Source organism: Notechis scutatus, chromosome 2 (genome assembly GCF_049901735.1).
Source record: "Notechis scutatus isolate UNSWTSFEM ecotype Mainland chromosome 2, rNotScu1.2, whole genome shotgun sequence".
NCBI classification, from domain to species: domain Eukaryota; kingdom Metazoa; phylum Chordata; class Lepidosauria; order Squamata; family Elapidae; genus Notechis; species Notechis scutatus.
The window spans coordinates 113,341,932-113,360,827 of NC_142010.1; the positions used below are offsets into that span (position 1 = coordinate 113,341,932).

At 38.5% G+C, this 18,896-nt stretch overlaps 1 protein-coding gene across 16 annotated transcripts in view; it reads left to right on the forward strand.

Moving 5' to 3' along the window:
• EPN3 (epsin 3) overlaps window positions 1–18,896 on the forward strand; it is a 48,984-nt gene that overhangs the window by 27,338 nt on the left and 2,750 nt on the right. For 4 of the 16 annotated variants that reach the window (XM_087955865.1, XM_026667392.2, XM_087955866.1 and 1 more), the window contains exons 4-9: window positions 9,075–9,155; window positions 9,963–10,064; window positions 11,441–11,525; window positions 12,310–12,606; window positions 14,389–14,484; window positions 18,237–18,461. In XM_087955865.1, the coding sequence (XP_087811991.1) occupies window positions 9,075–9,155; window positions 9,963–10,064; window positions 11,441–11,525; window positions 12,310–12,606; window positions 14,389–14,484; window positions 18,237–18,461 (886 nt within the window). Of the gene's footprint in view, window positions 1–9,071; window positions 9,156–9,962; window positions 10,065–11,440; window positions 11,601–12,309; window positions 12,607–14,388; window positions 14,485–18,236; window positions 18,462–18,896 lie in introns of all 16 variants that reach the window. The other 12 variants (XM_087955871.1, XM_026667393.2, XM_087955870.1 and 9 more) reach the window with 7 other exon arrangements.

The following is an 18,896-nucleotide window of genomic DNA, read 5'->3' on the forward strand; positions in this document are numbered from 1 at the left end:
TATAGTTGGTTTTGATTTATTTTATTCCATATTTTTTTATTAATTTGCACACTATAGTTTTGCATATATTTTGTTTCTTATGTATTTTATCTATAAACTGTTGGAAGTCCCTAGAGATTAGCAGTCTATAAATATAAGAATTATAATAGTTAGCTTGTAATCACTTAGAAGTCAATTTTCATAGACAAATGAACTAGGAAAAATTAGTGGCAAAATCAAATCTGATTAATCTAAAATCTAAAGCTTATTAAAAAGTTAATAAAGAATTGATGTTTCAATCTGTGAGAGAAAAATTCTTAAGAATCTAGATATGATTCAAACGTTTAAAATGTTTTAAAGTTCAAATCATGTCTATGTTCCTAAATTTTGTTCATAGGAAAGTTTGTTCCTACAGCAGAATCTTATAACTCTTTATATAGGATTCCTTCTCAGTTGTGCATTAGTTACACTGAAGGAAATAGAGTCAGATGCTTCACAGGCTGCTTCCCAAGATGCGAAGTAGCTTTAGCAGGGTAAGAGTTTCACTATAGAGTTGAGTTGGAACCTGAAAATTCAAAAGTTAAGTAGGATAAGGAGGAAAATGTTTTTCTTTTTTTAAAAAAACAACAACCCAAAATGTAATAAATCGGTAGTGAAGAATCTTTCAGGACATAATTGCAGTGAAGACTGTTCCAAAATGCTTTGGATGAAAGAGGTGTTGGAAATCATTTCACTGCATTGGTTAGAAGAATGAACCATAAAGGCAGAATTCCCTTGCATATTGTGGCATGATGACCCATTTATAATTACAAATGCAAACGATCTCTGAAAAGAATTCTTCAGACCGGTTATGCTGCATTCTAGGTCAAAGATGGGAACGTTGCAATTTGTCATTTGTGGCCCCCCAAATGTAGGAGCAATCTATTTGGCTCATTAGATAAGTTCTGTTGGCTCTTTCCAAATTCAGCAGCCTGGAAAAATCCCTTCAATAGACAGCACTGTAATATTATTTCTTTCTTTCCGAGTTCCAAGTTCCCAGTTCCAAGCTTCTGTCAAGAACAGATGTCAAGCCTTCATAAAACTTCAAACTTTAGCCAGATGACATGATAACATTCTGTCCTGCTGGCTGCCTCTGGCAGAGACCTCCTAGAAAGTGGTGAGACCCCAGTCATTCTTGAGGAAAAAGAGAAACGCAGGATTTAACTCTGACATTTTGCTCAAGCAGCTTTCTAATATGGTGTTGTACCATCCAGTGTAATGATCAACATTTTAAACACTCTCACAGTGGCATCTTTTTCTGGCGTCTCAGATGTCACTGCCTGAAACGGTTTCACTTTGCTGTATGCAGATTGATATCGCTTTGATGAGAGAAACTGGCCATTTTGTGTAAGGCCAAGACAGGCATATGCATGAAGACATCAAATGTGCAATTGGCATCTCTCAACCATTTTAATCACCAGAGTTTCCTAAGGCTTCTTCCCACCACGTGTGTTGCTGGGCAAATTGCTGTAATTTCAGCACATGTTTATTTTCTTCTTTGGGGCGGGGGGCAGTCCCTATCTTATTTCTAAGTTGGAAGTGGATCTCCAGTCAGCACAGATTAGAAGGTTAATTCCAGGGACTCCTCCCTTCATCACCAGTCATCACAGGAAAGAGAACTACTGGTGGAATATTTGAAAAATATCTTATCCTTGCAGCTTAGGCTTTGACAAATCCTTTACTTGCTATAATGTCCGGGAGCAAGGAATCAAAAGAAGAGCCTTCCTATGTATTTAAATTACATATAATTACAAGCTCTTAACTTTAATTACTGCAATATGTAGAAATTCAGACAAGGACTGTATATGTGTAGAATATTTTTTATGATTGCAGATGGATAAAAAGAGAGAAGCAGGCCTAAAAATATGACTCCATAGTATCTTTACTCGAGAGAACCAGACAACTTTTGGAGTTACAGGTCTCTGATTTTTCATAACTGAAGCAGAGGAGCCTCTGAATAAATATGTACAACTAATTAGAAGCATTTGCAGCACTTAAAAATACTATATTGGGTCCTTCTCTCGCTCTGGCATTCTCAGGCAAAGCCATCGTTAGCTTACAATATATCTTTAGGCTTGGATACACCAGACTCCATTTTCATATTCCACCTTTTCAATGGACTATTGACTATGTTATTCTCAAACTGGGATGCAAGCTAGGCTAAAGAGGTCCAAAACTGTTTCATCCTCTCTCAAACTGGTAAATGTTGGAAATAAATATATCTTCTACTAACATCTAGTGGACATTATCCTTATCCAGCTCCATCAAGCAATGTTCTTGTTTTAAGTCAGTCTTCTGAAGGAGGATGTCCTAGAGTCCTAGACTGACTTAAAACAAGAAAACTATTTGGAGAACATGGCCTTTTTCATGTTAGGAGGAAGCTAACAAGAACTAACCTTTTAATCTAGTAAAGACAGATAAACCTGCTCTTCAGCTGTGCATCAAAATAAGTAGGACATCAGGAGGTTTATTGAGCCCCAGCATAATCATGGGGGTGTTGTCATATCCTTTCATTATTTTTAATTATTATGTCTAGAAAGCAGGTCAGAGGTGCCTAATGCTGTTTATAGTCTTCTATTCTGCTGCACAACTTGTTATCATCTCAGACATGCTACATATTCTATTTTTCCCCTTCCCCTTCCAGCCCCTCCTCTCATTTTTCCTGAATACTGAATTTTGGAGATTTGCACGCAAAACACTGTGACATGGAGAAATATTGTGCCTATGTAAACATTCTCTCTCTTACAAAATAATTTTAAGTATTTTATATACTTAGAGAACTTACTTTTATTAGGACATGAAGTAAGTAGCTTGGGGTTTGTCGTGTTTGTGTTGCTTATTGGATTGAATTGTTTAAGGCTAAAGTAGCTCACTTAAATGATGAAGGAGCTTGCAGTAAAGAGCAAAATAAGGCAGGATGCTTTGATGATCTGGTTTTACAAGCGGCAGCTGGGGCCAAAATGTAAAGTTTCCTGCATGGCTCAGGACATGCTCTACCATTAGCTTTGAACTTAGATTTTTTTCACAGCAAAGTAGGTATATAAGCTATTATTTGAAATTGCTATGTTTATAGACCTGATAGGTGGATTTATCCAAAGGATCATTTCTCATTTAATAGCATTTTAAGTTTACATAATTTCTACTAAATACAGTAGCTGCTGATATTGTTCAGCTACATAGATGTCCGAAGACACATCATAGACCTTTGAGCAAACCACTCTTGACTGAGTTAGGTTAGCCTGGGAAAGGAAAAAAGAGGACAAGGAAGTTCTAGGGGCATTCTCTGTGGCTGAGTTCACACATTAGTTTTAGTGGCAGTTTGTGAAACAAGTAATTGTGACCTGCTTTACACACTATACTAAGCCATAACCTCTGATTTACAAACTATAGTGGGTCAATTTACACATGCTAAGCAAAATCCAAACAAGTCACACTGTTGGCTGTAAACCCAGATTGACCATTTATATTGGAATGATTATTTTGTGAATTTATTCTATTCATATATTCAAATGTATATTTTCATTTCCTTCCTAACAATAATATTATATCTGATTTGTGTACTATGAAAGACTTCTCATCCTCTGATATAGTTTTCATAATTCTCAAAGTTGCCAGAACTTGACCTAAATTTCAACACCAGAGGTGGCATTCAGCAGGTTCTGACCAGTTCTGGAGAACCGTTCACGGAAATTTTGAGTAGTTTGGAGAACCACCAAATACCACCTCTGACGAGATTTTACAGTATCCTTCCCCTTCCAGGCCCACCAAGCCATGCCCACAGAACCGGCAGTAAAAAAATTTGAATCCCACCTACTGTTCAACACTTAATAAAGTGTTATAATCTTGAAAAGAGACAGAAAATATATATGTATAGCAGAATGACTATGGTAGCAACAAAACAGAACCAAACTTCATTTCTAAAGAACTATGTAGATCAGGGGTGTCAAACTCCTGGCCCGCAGGCCAGATGAGTCACCTGCTGGCTACTCCCACCAACATTTTAGCAAACGGGGGAAAAAAATCATGCGTCACATGACAACGTGACGACGCAAGTTTGACACTGATGATTAATTTTTGCTGTTTCTGCCTAAATATTGTATTGAATTTGAATTTAATATCTTTAAGCCTTTTCAGAATTTGTGCTGCATTCAAGAACTTATAATAAAAAAATAGTACCCCAAATAAATACTAACCTTATCAATGAGTCAATTGTTGTAAAAAAGAAAAGGTTATGCACAATCTCACTTAGCTTCTCATCCCAAATCAGGCTTTAGATATTTTCATCTTCATCTAGTAGTCTGAAGTGAAAAAAAAAAAAAGATTTCATACAGATGCAACAGCCATTTCACTCTGCCAGTCTTGCTATTTTAGGTGTTGAATAGTAAGGGGAATCCATGTTTGTCCATGAATAAACATGCTGCCATTTTTTGGGGGGGAAGAAGCAACCCTGCTCTTTTCCCACAACGAAAAGAAAAACACATTAAGGTTGTAAAGAAGAAAGAAAACAATTATGCGCTATATAGGATTACAGTGTTCAAGTTCATCAAGTTCCTAGAAACATTATCAACAATTAAACAATACATTATAGAACAGATTGTGCTAAGAATATTTAATAGGGAGGATTTTGATACTAATTGACACAACTGAAGAAAGCAGATATTTGGAAAACGGGGGAATATCTGATGTGGGGAAGAAACTCACATTTGAAGTCAGCGGGATTTTTCTACCAGTATTTGCCTTAATAGTAAATGAACTTTAGTTCAGCAGGTCTTTCTTTCTTTCTTTCTTTCTTTCTTTCTTTCTTTCTTTCTTTCTTTCTTTCTTTCTTTCTTTCTTTCTTTCTTTCTTTCTTTCTTTCTTTCTTTCTTTTTCCCTCCTTCCTTCCCTCCTTCCCTCGCTTCTTTTCCTGCCTTTATTGCTTTATAAGTATTGTAGCTCGGGGTAGCAAACATACATCCTCCTCCCTCCTCCTCCTCCTCCTATTTTCCCCACAACAACAACCCTGTGAGGTGGATTGGACTGAGAGAGAGCAATTGGCCCAAAGTCACCCAGCAGATCCCAGTTCAGTTCTCAGAAAAGATAGAAAGCTCCATCCTGAAACTCTAGGTAGTGGCTGCTGCTTAGTGTGGGCAATAGAGGGCCTGATTCAAGGGCCCCATTAAGAGCCTGATTCAAATATTCCTAATAAGGCAGAGTTCCATGAGTAAGATTTTAGTGAATTTCCTGCTGTTGGGTAGTCTGGCAGTGACAAATCCTTGTGATCTTCAGCAACACATGATAGCATTGTGTCTTTTCTGAGTATCTGCTGATGGGGTGGCTGGCATTTGGCTTTATATTGGTCACACATTCCACTTTGGCCATCAATTAATCACATGGTTTTGTATAAATAGCTTTCTTATAGCCTCAGTTGGAAGACACAGAAAGCTATATCTCAAGGAGGCTAGCAGGCAACATAACAGAGGGAAAAGGAGACAGGAGTGATTTGTGCAGTAGTGGGAAGCCAGACAGATGAATCTCATTACTGTGCTGAAAACAAAGACGGTGATTTTAGCTTGTAACTGATGAAGATATAAAAGTACCAAATATGTAGCCCCTAGATAAATATTCCCACTTGTGCCCCAACTTTACCTCTGGATGCAGCTGAAGTGTGTTCTGTGTGGACTAACTTTGTGTTACCTTCAGCTAATTGCCTGAGAAAGAATAAAGCTACATTGGGTCAAAAATCTTGGCAGAATGACGTAGCTCACTAAACCCTGGTTTAAAATAGTCACATCAGGCACATAATGCTAAGTCATAAATAATAGTTTCTGAAGTAGAAAGGCTGATTCAAATGTCATGCTAAGCCAAAGCCAAACATTTTTCTTTAGCAGGATGCAAGCATTGGGTAGCCTTTTGTGAGTTAAACATTTACACGAAAGCTAGCAATTAGCAACAATTCTTCAGAAAATAAGGTTAATGGTGGTGTGTGACAATACCGTTTCTTTGGAATGAATGGGGACAATCTGTGTTTGTTCTTTTATGGCAACAGCATGACGATGCTTCATCTGAAGTTAAGGGCAAAGCAGATTGTGCCTACCAGTGCCAAAGTCTGTTTGCTTGCTGTTTGGCCTTGTTACAGGCAACTGAGTTTTAGAACATTTGATGAACTTCAAGCTTGAGAAAGGACAGTGAGGTCACAGCAACCAGCAAAGCAAGCTCTCAGGTTACATTAGCTTGGCAAGCCAGCCACTGCTCCAGGATGCAGCAACTCCCTCTTCTACCCCAGAACAGAACAGGAGCTGGAAGGGACCTTGGCGGTCTTCTAGTCTAACCCCCCTGCCCAGGCACGAAACCTTATACCATTTCAGACAAATGGTTGTCCAATCTCTTCTTAAAAATCTACAGTACTACTGAAGCATTCACAACTTCTGGAGGCAAGTTGTTCCACTGATTAATTGTTCTAAGAGTCAGGACATTTCTTCTAGGTTGCTTCTCTCCTTTATTAGTTTCCATCCATTGCTTCTTGACCTGCCCTCAGGAGAATAGCTTGACTCCCTCTTCTTTGCGGCCGTCCCTGAGATATTGGGACACTGCTATCATGTCACCCCAGTTCTTCTTTTCATTAAAATAGACATATCCAATGCCAGCAATCTTTCCTTATGTTTTAGCCTCCAGCCCCTTAATCATCTTTGTTCTTCTTCTCTGAACTCTAGAGAAGTTCTAGAGTCTCAACATCTTTTTACACTGTGGTGCCCAAAACTGGATGCAGTTTTACCAAGGCCTTATAAAGTGGTATGAACACTTCACATGATCTTGATTGTATCCCTCTGTTAATGCAGCCTAGGACTGTGTTGGCTTTTTTGGCAGCTGCAGCACACTGCTGGCTCATATTTAAATGATTGTCTACTAGGACTCCAAGATATCTCTCACTGCTACTACTATTGAGCCAGATGCCACCTATACTATATATGTGCATTTGGTTTTTCTTGTCTAAATGTAGAACCTTACTTTTTTCAAAATGAATTTAATTTTGTTAGACAGTGCCCAGTTTCATGTTTGTCGAGATCCTTGTGTATCTTAAGCCTATCTTCTGGAGTGTTGTTATTCACCAAATTTACACTTACCACAAATATGTAGAAAGACACCAAGTACAATAATGCCACAGCACCTATCTTATAATTTTTTGCTTTTTTATTTCATGTTTATAGATTTTAATAGGAACATTTCTTCATATGAAGCTTTTAACACTGGCCTGATAGGACAAAAAAGTTTTTTGACTTTATGGGGAATACACAGATGTCTCTGTTATCATGTGGGGATATCACACATGCAACCTTTTGTCTGTGAACCCTGGTGATTTCTTTTAAAAATATTTAGTTGCTCACATTTTCATGACTGGGATGCCCTGTAGGTTGCCTAAATCTGGCTTAGGTGCCACCTGGTGTTCAGACTGTCTAAATGCTGCTATGCAGGGTTGCTTGGATTAGCTTTTGCTGATTTCCTCATGAGACAAAGCACCTGACAAAATCCTGGAGCAGAAGTAAAAGTTGTTCCCTCAATCCTTGTCCTTCTTGGCTGTTGGCAGATCATGGGAGATGGCCAATCTGCTTGGCTGGAGACTTAGTATTTCAACTGCAGCAGAATATACAGGCACACTTGCTGTCTCATGGAGGGCCATATTATCTCTCTGTGAACTGTCTCTGTTTTTTTCTGATTCTAAATTTCTGGGAATTTTGAATTGAAAAGCAGCAGAGACATATTTGCAATAACATTGACAACATTGCAAGCACTTTTGAAGAAGTGGGTTATCTAGAGTTCTCTGTGAGCTTTCTGATTCTCTTGGCATAAGTGACTCCGGTACTCAAGCCAGGAAAATAATTGATCAGAAGTCAGTTGGCTTAAAAGGATTGGATGAAAAGGCTGGAAACTAAAGCAATAAGGTGTCTTGTCTATTTCTATATCTATCACATGATTCTTGTATTCTGCAGTAGATAAATTTGTAATCTATTACAATTATTCTGCAATATAGCAACTTAAAATAAGCAGCCATATCAAATCTGTGAAGTTTCTACAGACATCTGGTTACTGAAAGTGAGATTGAATTCCTGGAGGGGCAACATTTGTTGCTGTACTTGGTGTGAAGTCTGACACTCCTAGTCTTTTACACACACAAAAAAATTCAGACAAAAAATACAGTTGTGGAATAGTATACAAAGATTAGGGCTGAGTTGGCAGTACTAGTCTGATTACTTTAGCTCTTCTTTATTCCATTTCTAGGTGAAAGATCAATGGTTTTTTTTTAATGAAAGGAATTACAGGTTGTTCTCAACTTGCAGCAGTTCACTTAGTTTACTTTTAAAGTTATAATGGCACTGAAAAAAGTGACTTATGACTGTTTTTCACACTTACAACTATTGCAGCATCCCCATGGTCCGGTAATCAAAAATTTGGATGCTTGGCAATGGGCATATAATTATGATGGTTGCAGTGTCCCAAGGTCATGTGATCGATCCCCTTTCACGACCTTCTGACAAGCAAAGTCAATAAGGAAGCCATATCCACTTAACAACCAGGTTACTAACAATAACTGCAATGATTTACTTAACAACTCTGGTAAGAAAAGTCATAAAATGGGGCAAAGCTCACTTAGCAACAGACATTTTGGGCTCAATTGTGGTCTTAAGTTGATGACTACCTGTAACTTCAGCTGACCCCTGATAAAATAGAACTGGTGCTGTCAGTGGACAAACTTCAAACTGGATGAAAAAAAAAAAAAACAGACCAGCCAATCTAATGCTTACCAGATGTGCTGGATCAATTCTTATAGCTCTGATGGGCATTATTCAAGTTGTATCCAACACTTCTGGAGTGCAGCAGTGCAGAGAAGGCTAAAAGAGTAATTAAGCTGCCTAGTTCAATACTGAAATGAACAAAAAATAGATTAAATCAATACCAACTTGGTATATGTCCACAAAGGGTAAAGGGATGGGTGGGTGGGTGGATTGTTTACCCAGAATAAATGATTGAGCAGAGAACTCTGAGCAAACTTTCACCCAATTCTCCTTCGTTATCAGCAGCCACTTCCTCCAGTCTCCAGCACAGATGAAGATTTGCAATTACAGATAGCGCTTACCCTGAGCAAACAAGAGCATGAGAAGGTACCCCAAGCCCAGGTGGTGAAAGGGCACTTTACCTTTCCTCTTCTTGAACTCACATCTCTTCAAATGGGGCAGCTTTCTGTTACCTTCACATCGTCTTCCTGGGACAAGGCTGTTCTGTCTCCAATGGTCTAGAAATTCTACACATGCCTAACTTGCCAAAAGCTTTGGAATCTCATTCGTTTGCTGAAATTCTGAAAGTGTTAAGGTGACCAAAGTTGTTGGCCTTTATAAACATGAATCAAATCTTGTATGAGAAATGTCAGAGCCCCAGAACCCAAGAATAGGTGTTATGGGCTCTTTTCCTAATGGCAAAAATATTACATATTGGAATTGCTCAAATTTAAGATTTGATCATCAGATCAAGTGGGCAAAGTGAAAATGTACAAGAAGCACCTCTCTTTTCCTAATCAAATCCATTCCTGAGCTTATTTGTCTGGCAGTAAGTCACGTTGCCAAGCTCAGCGGAAATTATTGCCCCAAAAGTGTGCATAAGATTGCTACAATCATAGATATTTGTGACATTTTTAGGTGAGAGAATTCTAGACCTCTTCCTTCCTGCCATCACTCCCTGCTGTGTCCATTTTCTTCTGCCTTCTGATACTTTTCCAATTAATAACTTTAATTTTCATGGTTCTGAAGACTAACCTTATTGAGGAGTTTCTTAACTTAGATTCTATTTCAAAACTAGAAGAGTGTTTGCTATGACATGCATGTGGTAATATCTGACTGATGATTGTTGCCTTTAGGAAATAATCATTCCACTTTCTGGCACTTGGCTCAGGCATGTGTTCATTCTGATTGCAGGAAGTTAGGGCATGGAAAGGAGAAAATTCCCTGCTACAAAAGGCATTGGAAGAAAGTAACCTGGATGTTGAGGAAGTTGATGATAAGGAAAAGAAAACACAGGTATGAAAAACCAATCGCAGGCATGCTATAATCCCAGCTTTGAAGTATGCAAATGAATACTCCTTGTGTGTTATCTCTACATGGAATTGCAAACTGTGTAGCTTGGAACTGAAATTATTGATCGTGATTTTTGCTCAGATTCTCACTGGGCAATTGGTAGAGGATGTAAATATTGACTTAGATGCTGCATCCTGCCCTGCCCCAAATTTTGCAGGCTCTGAGCCCACAATTCTACAAAAGTTTATGAAACTGGTTTTATTTATGCCTGCCAGTGGGGTTGTATAGAATAACTGGATTCAACCCCAAAGAACTTTAGAAAGGCAAACAATAAAGCCTCAATGGAAATATTTTGGAAGAGAGGATGATTGCAGAAATATGGATGGTTACACTGTAGCATGAGGAAATATTCTTACGTTTCATGCTTTTTGTTTCATTGGTATATAGTGTTATTTTACTTCCTTTGATTTCAATCCACATCTACTGTGCTGGCAAAATAAAATACCAAATATATAGCAGGTGAACATTTTGCTGCTACCTCCAATATTGTTAAGGTGAATTATCAGACAATTTTCCTCTCTACAGGTGTATCTATTCTAGAACCAGAACCTATTGTTGATAGTCGTTTACTCCTACAAAGTTCAGACTGGCAGTTTCCAGCCTCCGATAAGCATAAACTGTTCTTATATTCCATAGCCTATTCAGCAAGTGATCCCCTGCAGAAGGTTATTTCCAGGAACACCCATTGTTCAGACACGTTAATGTCACCATCATTTCTATTCCACAGGAACTGGGCAGCAGTGTGAAACCATCTCATTGCAACCAACCTCACAAGGCTGAGATCACTGCACGAGCCAATCAGTTCTTTCTTTCAGCTATGGATTAGGGGAATGCGCAGAATGGCATTTGGTCAGTGCTCCTAAGTTTAATGCTCATGTTTCGTGCATTTGTCTAGTGATTCCCTACCGTCCATCTGGGAACCCAGATGACACCATGAGATCTTTCGGGTGGGGAGCTGATTCTGGGGCAATTCATACCCAACAGAATATGCACCTTAAGAGCCAAAGAATGCCAGAAACATGCCTAAGGAGAGCAAGGAGAGGTGTTCGATATCTTGGATATTTTGCAAAAATGGCTATATTCTGACTCTATGATGAATTCTTCATATTTGTTTAAACTCTGTAGCAGGGGTCCCCAGACATGGCAACTTTAAGACTTGTGGACTTCAGCTCTCAGAATTCTCCAGCCAGCTATGCTGGCTGGAGAATTCTGGGAGTTGAAGTCCACAAGTCTTAAAGTTGCCAGGTTTGGAGACCTCTGCTCTATAGGAACTACAGAACTACAAGCTCTAATGATGGTATTCCTTTATATCTTTCAAGTCTTCTGTGTTGGAGCTGGCAGACATTTTTGGACCAGCAGCAGTCCCCTCTACCCACACTTCTGCTGATCCATGGGATATTCCAGGTGGGGCCACTATTCGATCTGTTGACACAGACTTCTCTCCTTCAGCTCTATCCTTGTCCAGTTCTTGGGACCACAGTAAGAAGTTTTGAACCTGTTCTCTTCTTTCTCTTTTCTGTTCTTCCATTCCATTCTTGCCATTGGGCAACTGGGGGTCAATGTTAAACCATTGTCTGTTATTGTGTGATTCTGCCTTAAGTTGTGGTATCTTCTAGGCAGTAAAAATACCTCAATTCATTTTTGTGATTTTATATGCATTTTGCAATGTTATGTAAATTTATATGAATACAAGTTAAGAGTTTTATAAATCTTTATTTAAAAATGTTAATACTGAAGTACTTTTAGGCACCTTAGTAAACCTTGTAGCAACCTTTAGGCACCTTGTAGCAACTACAATCTTAAAACTGTCTCTATTTACAGTTTCAATGAATTTCCCCCTAACATTGTTTCTGCTGGACTGATATATAGCATCTAAACATTACTTTCCTCCTTTCTCATACATACTTCTTCCTAGTGTATTCCCGCAAGTGCAGGGAATTTTGGATCTTTTTGGATCATTGATCGCCACTTTAGCATACATTCTTATATATATGCAGATTTGATCGGTTAAAGCTCATAAAATGAGTGAAAATTTCTTTCCTCAAATGGCATCTCTATGGTTGAGCTTACTCTTTATTCAATCCTGACTTCATCAAGTTACCTGCTTCTTAGTCGATTCATTCCCTATTTCTTGGCCAAATCACGTTCCATGTTGATAGACTCTGTTCTACCTGCTTGCTCCTTTCAGATACCAAATCTCCTGTAGAATCAACAGGAACATCCTGGGGTCCTGCTGCAGACCCTTGGGTGCCATTACCTTCGGAGGATCCTCTGACCCACTCTTCTGCTGGTCAAGCTTCTTCCAGCCCCTGGAATCTTCCTCCTGTCTCTTCTGCCTCTGACCCATGGGGGATAAAACCATTGCCTCCAGGTGTCTCATCGGCAGACCCCTGGGGAAAACAGTCACCACCTGCTCCGCTCTCCACAAGGGTCACTTCTGCTGCTGATCCTTGGGGAGGTTCTACGGATAATTCCTCTGCCCCTGGTAAGAGAGCCAATATGGTGGGCTGATTGAAGTGTTGGGCAAGAAATTGGGAGGGGAAAACAAGTTTTAGTTTGCCCTCAGCCACATGCCAGACCAACTAGGCCAGGGGTGTCAAACTCACGTCATCACGGCAGCATCACATGACATATTGGGACTTTCCCCCCAACTTGGCTAAACTGGGCGTGGGCCGGGAGTTTGACAGCCCTGGACTAGGTAGATCAAGCTAAGAAACCAATGCCATATAGGTCAGGATTACTTATATCATATTGGCAATAGTAAGCAAATGTTACAAGTCTTAATGTGCTCCTGGTAGCAGCTCTTCCTCCTTTCCTTCTTCTCGATGCTTTCTTCAGTGAGCAACTTCGAGAAGTCTTTCTCATCGTAGTCTACCTCATAGTGATGTTGCTGTGGGGAAAAACAGGATGGGGGAACACTTGTGCCACCTTGAGCTCCTGTAGAGATATAAATTGAATCTTTTTTAAAAAAAAAATTACCTGCAGTTTTTGAGACCGCTCAATGTGATGAATTAATAGAATCCTTTCCCTAACTTCATAACTGCTAACCATACTTTCTCTCCCTGCTTTATGTGAGCCATGTAAGGTGTTTGATTGATTTGCAAGAGGAGCATGTGATTGTCCCAGCTGAGTTCCTAAGTGGCAAGTTGTGTGACCTTCCTTGCTGTGAATAAAATGAAAGACACCTAGATACCCTTTTAGCTGTCTTCAGAAACAGAGATGAAACCGCTGAGTGTCATATGGGATTAAGCAAGCTTTTTTCTCTGCTTCCTTTTTACTGTAAGGATGTCTAGGCTTTGAAATAAATATAAAACAAGAGATGCCATCCACAATCTCACTCTCACTTCTGCAGTTAAGACTCCCAACAGCTGACAGCATTCGAAGTAATGCACCCAAAGAAAGCAGAACTCCGAGGCAGGTAGATTCCTCAAGGAACAATTTATTGGATACATCATACTGGCATAACTGGTGAAAACTGGCTCTGATGGTTCCCGTGGTTTTCACCTAATTAAAAAGTAAAAGTTTCCCCTTCCCGTAAGTCATCAGTCACATTGTCCAATCGAGGTGCTGGCCGGTTGCATGGTAACTTCACTCCTCCTCTCCCTAGCCACCTGTTGGAATGTCCTTGGTTCCCACAGGAAAACCTTTTGTTTTGACTACAAACCTCCGGCTAGCTATTTCCCCCCTCCCTGTCCCTTCTTCCTTGTGTCAACCCTGAAGCCTTAAAGATGGCCGCAGCCAGGTTCACTTCAGGCTTGACACCCAAATTCAACAAACTGGTAACGGAGGAAGTGGAGAAATATATCTCTTTTTCCCCCTTGGCTTCTAAGCGGAATACTGGACAATAAATCTGCCCCCCCCCACACACACTTTTGCATAGTGTGTGAAGGATAAGCATAAATACTAGTGCTACTGCTTCCCCTGAGCTTCCATTCCTTCTCAATAGTATTGAGAAGGGCTGGAATTGAACAAAGCACAGAGATCCAGTTTGGGCTCTAGTGGTTAAGGCACAAGGCTAGAAACCAAGACACCGTGAGTTCTAGTCCCGCCTTAAGCATGAAAGCCTGTTGGGTGTCTTTGGGTCAGTCTTTCAGCTCACATCAGGCTTGGGCAACAAAACAATTAGTTAATTCCTGTCACAACCAAGGGATCGACACTTGGTTGATCTGAAAAAGAAGACTGGAAAATATTAGGAAGAAAAAGAGAGAGAGAAGCAAGAGAAGGACTGTTAACTGAATATATTTTTCCCGTCTTTACCTCTCTGTAGACAATAGTGCATTTGACTTATTTGCAAAATTACCCGAATCTGTGGACCAACCAGAACATGAGGCTCCATCATCTATGAAAGCCAACAGCTCTGGAGGTAAGCAAAGCTCTAATGTAGCCATCCCTGACTTATGTCCTTCCTTGGAAACAATGCCTATTAATTCCAGGCAACATGGCCACCGGACAAACCTGATAGGAGCTATAAGGTGCAACATCTGGAAAAGAAAAGACTGATCATATGTATTCATGGAGAAATGTGATGAGCAAAAATAACCGTGGATGCTGATTCTTCTTGCACATATTGATCTCAAAATTTTGATAGACCTTGCTGACAATAAAAAAACTAAAACCAACTATTAGATGGACAATTGTCCCAGCAGAAATATGGAAGTGTTTTATGTACACTTTCTTTTATGTTTTTTTTTTACCTTCCCAGTTCAGTTGTATCCCTGGAATTTTCTCAGGTCTTTCATTTAAACAGCTCCAATCCTTCTTTGAGCTCAGAGAAGGGGGATGGTGTCACAACCAGAAGTAGTTCCATCCTAGTTTTTATTTCACAAGATATCCCCATACTCAGACAAGTATGCTGGAATCAGTCTTCAGTCACACTTCTCCCTCTAGAACTAGTTTAGCTCTTATCTTCCATTTTGCGCACTTCTGATTCCCTTCGTGCTGCAAGAAGCTTTTTAAAATCTCCCAGTGATGCATTTGGAGGAATGGAATCTCACTGCTACTTGGGGAAAGGGGCCAAGTTTATTTTTCTTGTATAAAGGGAAATTAGATTCAAAACAGTTCTGACAGGATGAGTGCTACTGGATCTTTCCATCAATGCAAGTGCCCCATATTTTGAGATAATAGTCAGGCAAATTCCTCTCTCCATTTCCTATCAAGGAACCATGAGGCTATCAGTAATAACAGATTATTTAATTAATTGTTGTAAGGAATTGGTGGACAGGCTCCAGTATTTATAAAAATCTCGGTAGTAGATCAATCTTTACATGTTGCTGTGCTATATTAGGCACTTTGGCAAATGCTTTAGAACAGAATGACCTAAGGACCTTCCTAAATGAAAAGAAGAGGCCAGAGTCCAATAATAAATACAATCCATATATATATATATATAAAATGTAAATTACCATCTATGCACTGGCATTAAAAGATAGTTTGGGCCAGATGGCATTCCACTCAGCTCCTTCTGTTTCTTTTCCTAAATTACTTACTCAAATTATTTTGATAAAGTTTAGAGCATCTGTTTCATATGTAATGGAGCTGCTTTTAATTTTTTAAGACTTCTAATCACATACATTGCCTGAACTTAACATAAATTCTGCAAAAGGGAAATGGAAGGGCTGTTTAAATAAAAATTCTAACTGGAACTATTTCAATATGAGAACAGAACCAAATATTTTCCAGTTTCCATTTCATAAGATAACTCAAACGGATATAGAATAAGCATTAATGATATGTCTCCCAAGTGTGCATAGGTTGTGTTCTTATTCTTTTTGCTGATCATGCTCATTTTGTATTTAAAAGTGATATATTTTAAGAAAGGTAGCAAAAGGGACTTTGCCCAGGTGCTTATATTTTTTCTGTCCAAGCCAAATAGTTAACTTTGATTTTGGACAGAGAGTGATAATACACAATAACATTTTTGCAGAATTAGTTAAGGATAGAATTGATTTATGTATGCCAAGTATATAAATACCCCAGTAGCAATGTTTCTGTTAAATCCTGAATTATTGGATGAATTTCTGATGATTCCAAAGCCAGTTTTATTTGAACCCACTGAACACAGAACGGTAGTAATTGTGGGTATTAATTGATGTAGCTTAGCAATCATAAAACTGTACTATTTCAACTTTATTATTCTCAGCCCTTTTCACTTTTATAGTTACACAATATTGCTTGCTAGATTTCTTCCTCAAATGAATAGTGGTGATAAATTGTTTTGCTAACACTGGGACCAATGTGATACAAGTCAAATGGGAAATTTTTGAAACAAAAGTAATTCTGATAATGTCACTTTGAAAGTTGCAATTTTGCCAAGCCGGAGTAACATTAGGTGTTTTTTTTAGGAGTACAAGATTTGCTTAGTGTTTAAGAACAGTGGCTCTGAGTTTATTTTCCTTAGCTGGCCTATATCTTTGTAAGAACAATTTTCAAGAATCTGTCCCATAGGTCAGAAGTCCTCAAGCATACTTGCACAATTACTGTTAGTGATGATTATTATAATTGTTGGACTTCCCATATTAAATTCTGCTTTTGCCATTTGGTTAAGTTGTTTTATTAACTGGGAATATCCCAGCACGGTGACTGAATAAAATTGCTATGGCATCAGTAAACATATTAAGCAAAAACCTTATGGTTTTTAACCCTTAGTACTTGAACATCACTGTAATAATTAATATCTGCTAATAGTTCAATTATAAACAAGAATGAAAAGACACCCCAATTTTATTCCTGCAATATTAATTAATATTACTTCTTAAGAACTGTCTTAAAAGACAAATATAGTTGTTTAGTTACAAATGTATAATCAGAACTATGGCACATAAAAGTTTGCACAGAAAGTTCTGTTTCATCATATCAAATATATTAGAAATGTTTATGTGAAACATTGTAACTGAGATATTTATATACTTAGCATAATAGGTTTAAAGGTCTTCCAATAAGGTCAACCAAATTTCTCTGAACCACAATTCCAGTTTGATCAGGGGATATAAAAGTGAAAAACCCCCACCCTATTTTAATTTAAACTTATTTGCTAAAAGAGAATGTATAGAATTAGTAAAACTTTTGATTTATTGACATTAACAGTCTTGTGATAAAACAATAGCTCATTCTTGATAGAGCAGAATCTTATCTAAAATGTAGATGAAAAGGTAACTAGGAAGGAGAAGCAGAAGATTAGAGAGGAGAAATGTAGCAGACGAATGATAGGAAAAAGGGACATTTCCAATATATTGAAGAGATGACAAAATAATAGAAGACACTCTTGTGAAACAGTAAAAATATCATTTTGTAAATAAACATTGTTCTATTGATGTACTGACAAACAGAAACAACTTTAATTTTCACTGTTTGAAAATAATTTGTTTTCTGAATGAATGATAGAATACAATACTGTTACACATTTAAAATATGATGTTATCAGAGAAAAAACACTAAGAGAGGAGATAACCACAGTGTAAGAATTCCTTCCAAGTTCACCATTTTGGGATGGTGGCAGTGCAATTTTACACTGTAAATTTTTATTTCTTTGCCAGCTGCCTAAAACCAGCATGAGTTTTAAAACAAGCATGAGTCTTAAAAAGAACATTCTTTAGCAAGATTTATTGAGATGAAACGTAGAGGTTACAGTAATTCCAGCAAACAGTTTATTTTCAATTTAGAACACATATTTCCTCATGTACATTGTGGCATATGCTTTCTGATTTTCTTTCTATTAGTCTTCCTATGACCCAGAATGAAGTTGGGTCTCTTTCACTGATGACAGAGATCTGACACTTAAAACATTGTGCCCCTTCTGATCCAATAAACACAATTTTGCCATGGCTCTATATGAAGCCTGCCACTTTAAAAGAATACCTAGGCTTTTTAGCTTTGTTTGGGTTTTTGTTTGTTTGTTTTGATTAATCATACTCTTCAGAAATGGGTATACATACATATACACATGCACACGCTCAACACAGCATATCCTGAATATAAATGCAGAATCCATATATATATTCAGAATTCTGAAATCATCCTTTTCAAAACTGGGTAACTAATGAAGAAGCAAAAGGAAGTAGGAGCAAGCAATGGGTCTATGTGATCAATAAAGTAAAATCTCTTCTTTCTCACTGGTAGATGTGGATCTGTTTGGTGAACTTATTCCAAGCACCGCCGAGAATGGAATTCAAAGTAAAGATATTTTTGATATTGCAAGTTTAGGAGATTCTTTACCCGATTCAAAGGAGAAGGACAACAAAGCACCAGAGACCTTTCTTGGCCCCAGCGCCTCTTCCTTGGTTAACTTGGACTCCTTGGTTACAGTCCCACAGAACGCGAAGTCCCGTAACCCATTTCTGGCAGGTAGGTTGCATAGGCAGGAACAACATGGGATCTTGTACAGAAGTCTAAAGGAACCCTATGGACTCTTGTTAGCAGGACAGTTTTGTGTGACTCAATCTTGTACCCAGGCCCTGCCACACTTTACTTCTTTTTCCCCTTTTTTTATTGGGCCCATTTCTTTATACTTGCCCCAAAATTTCAGAATACCTATGTTTGCCTTTGGATGAAGTAATGTTTGTGGCTTCTGCTTTTGCTTGAGCCTGTTGGTATTTCGGTTCCTGAAACCAAGTATCCTTGGAACCTGTGGGGAAATATTGCCCTTTGGAAATAGTGATGAGATGCCTCTTCACATATTTCTTATTTGACAATAAAGAAAATAGCGGGCTTCCTTTAGAACCTGTCAATTTCTTTTGCAGAATCCTTTGAGGGTGGGGACAGGAATTAACTTCCTCAATT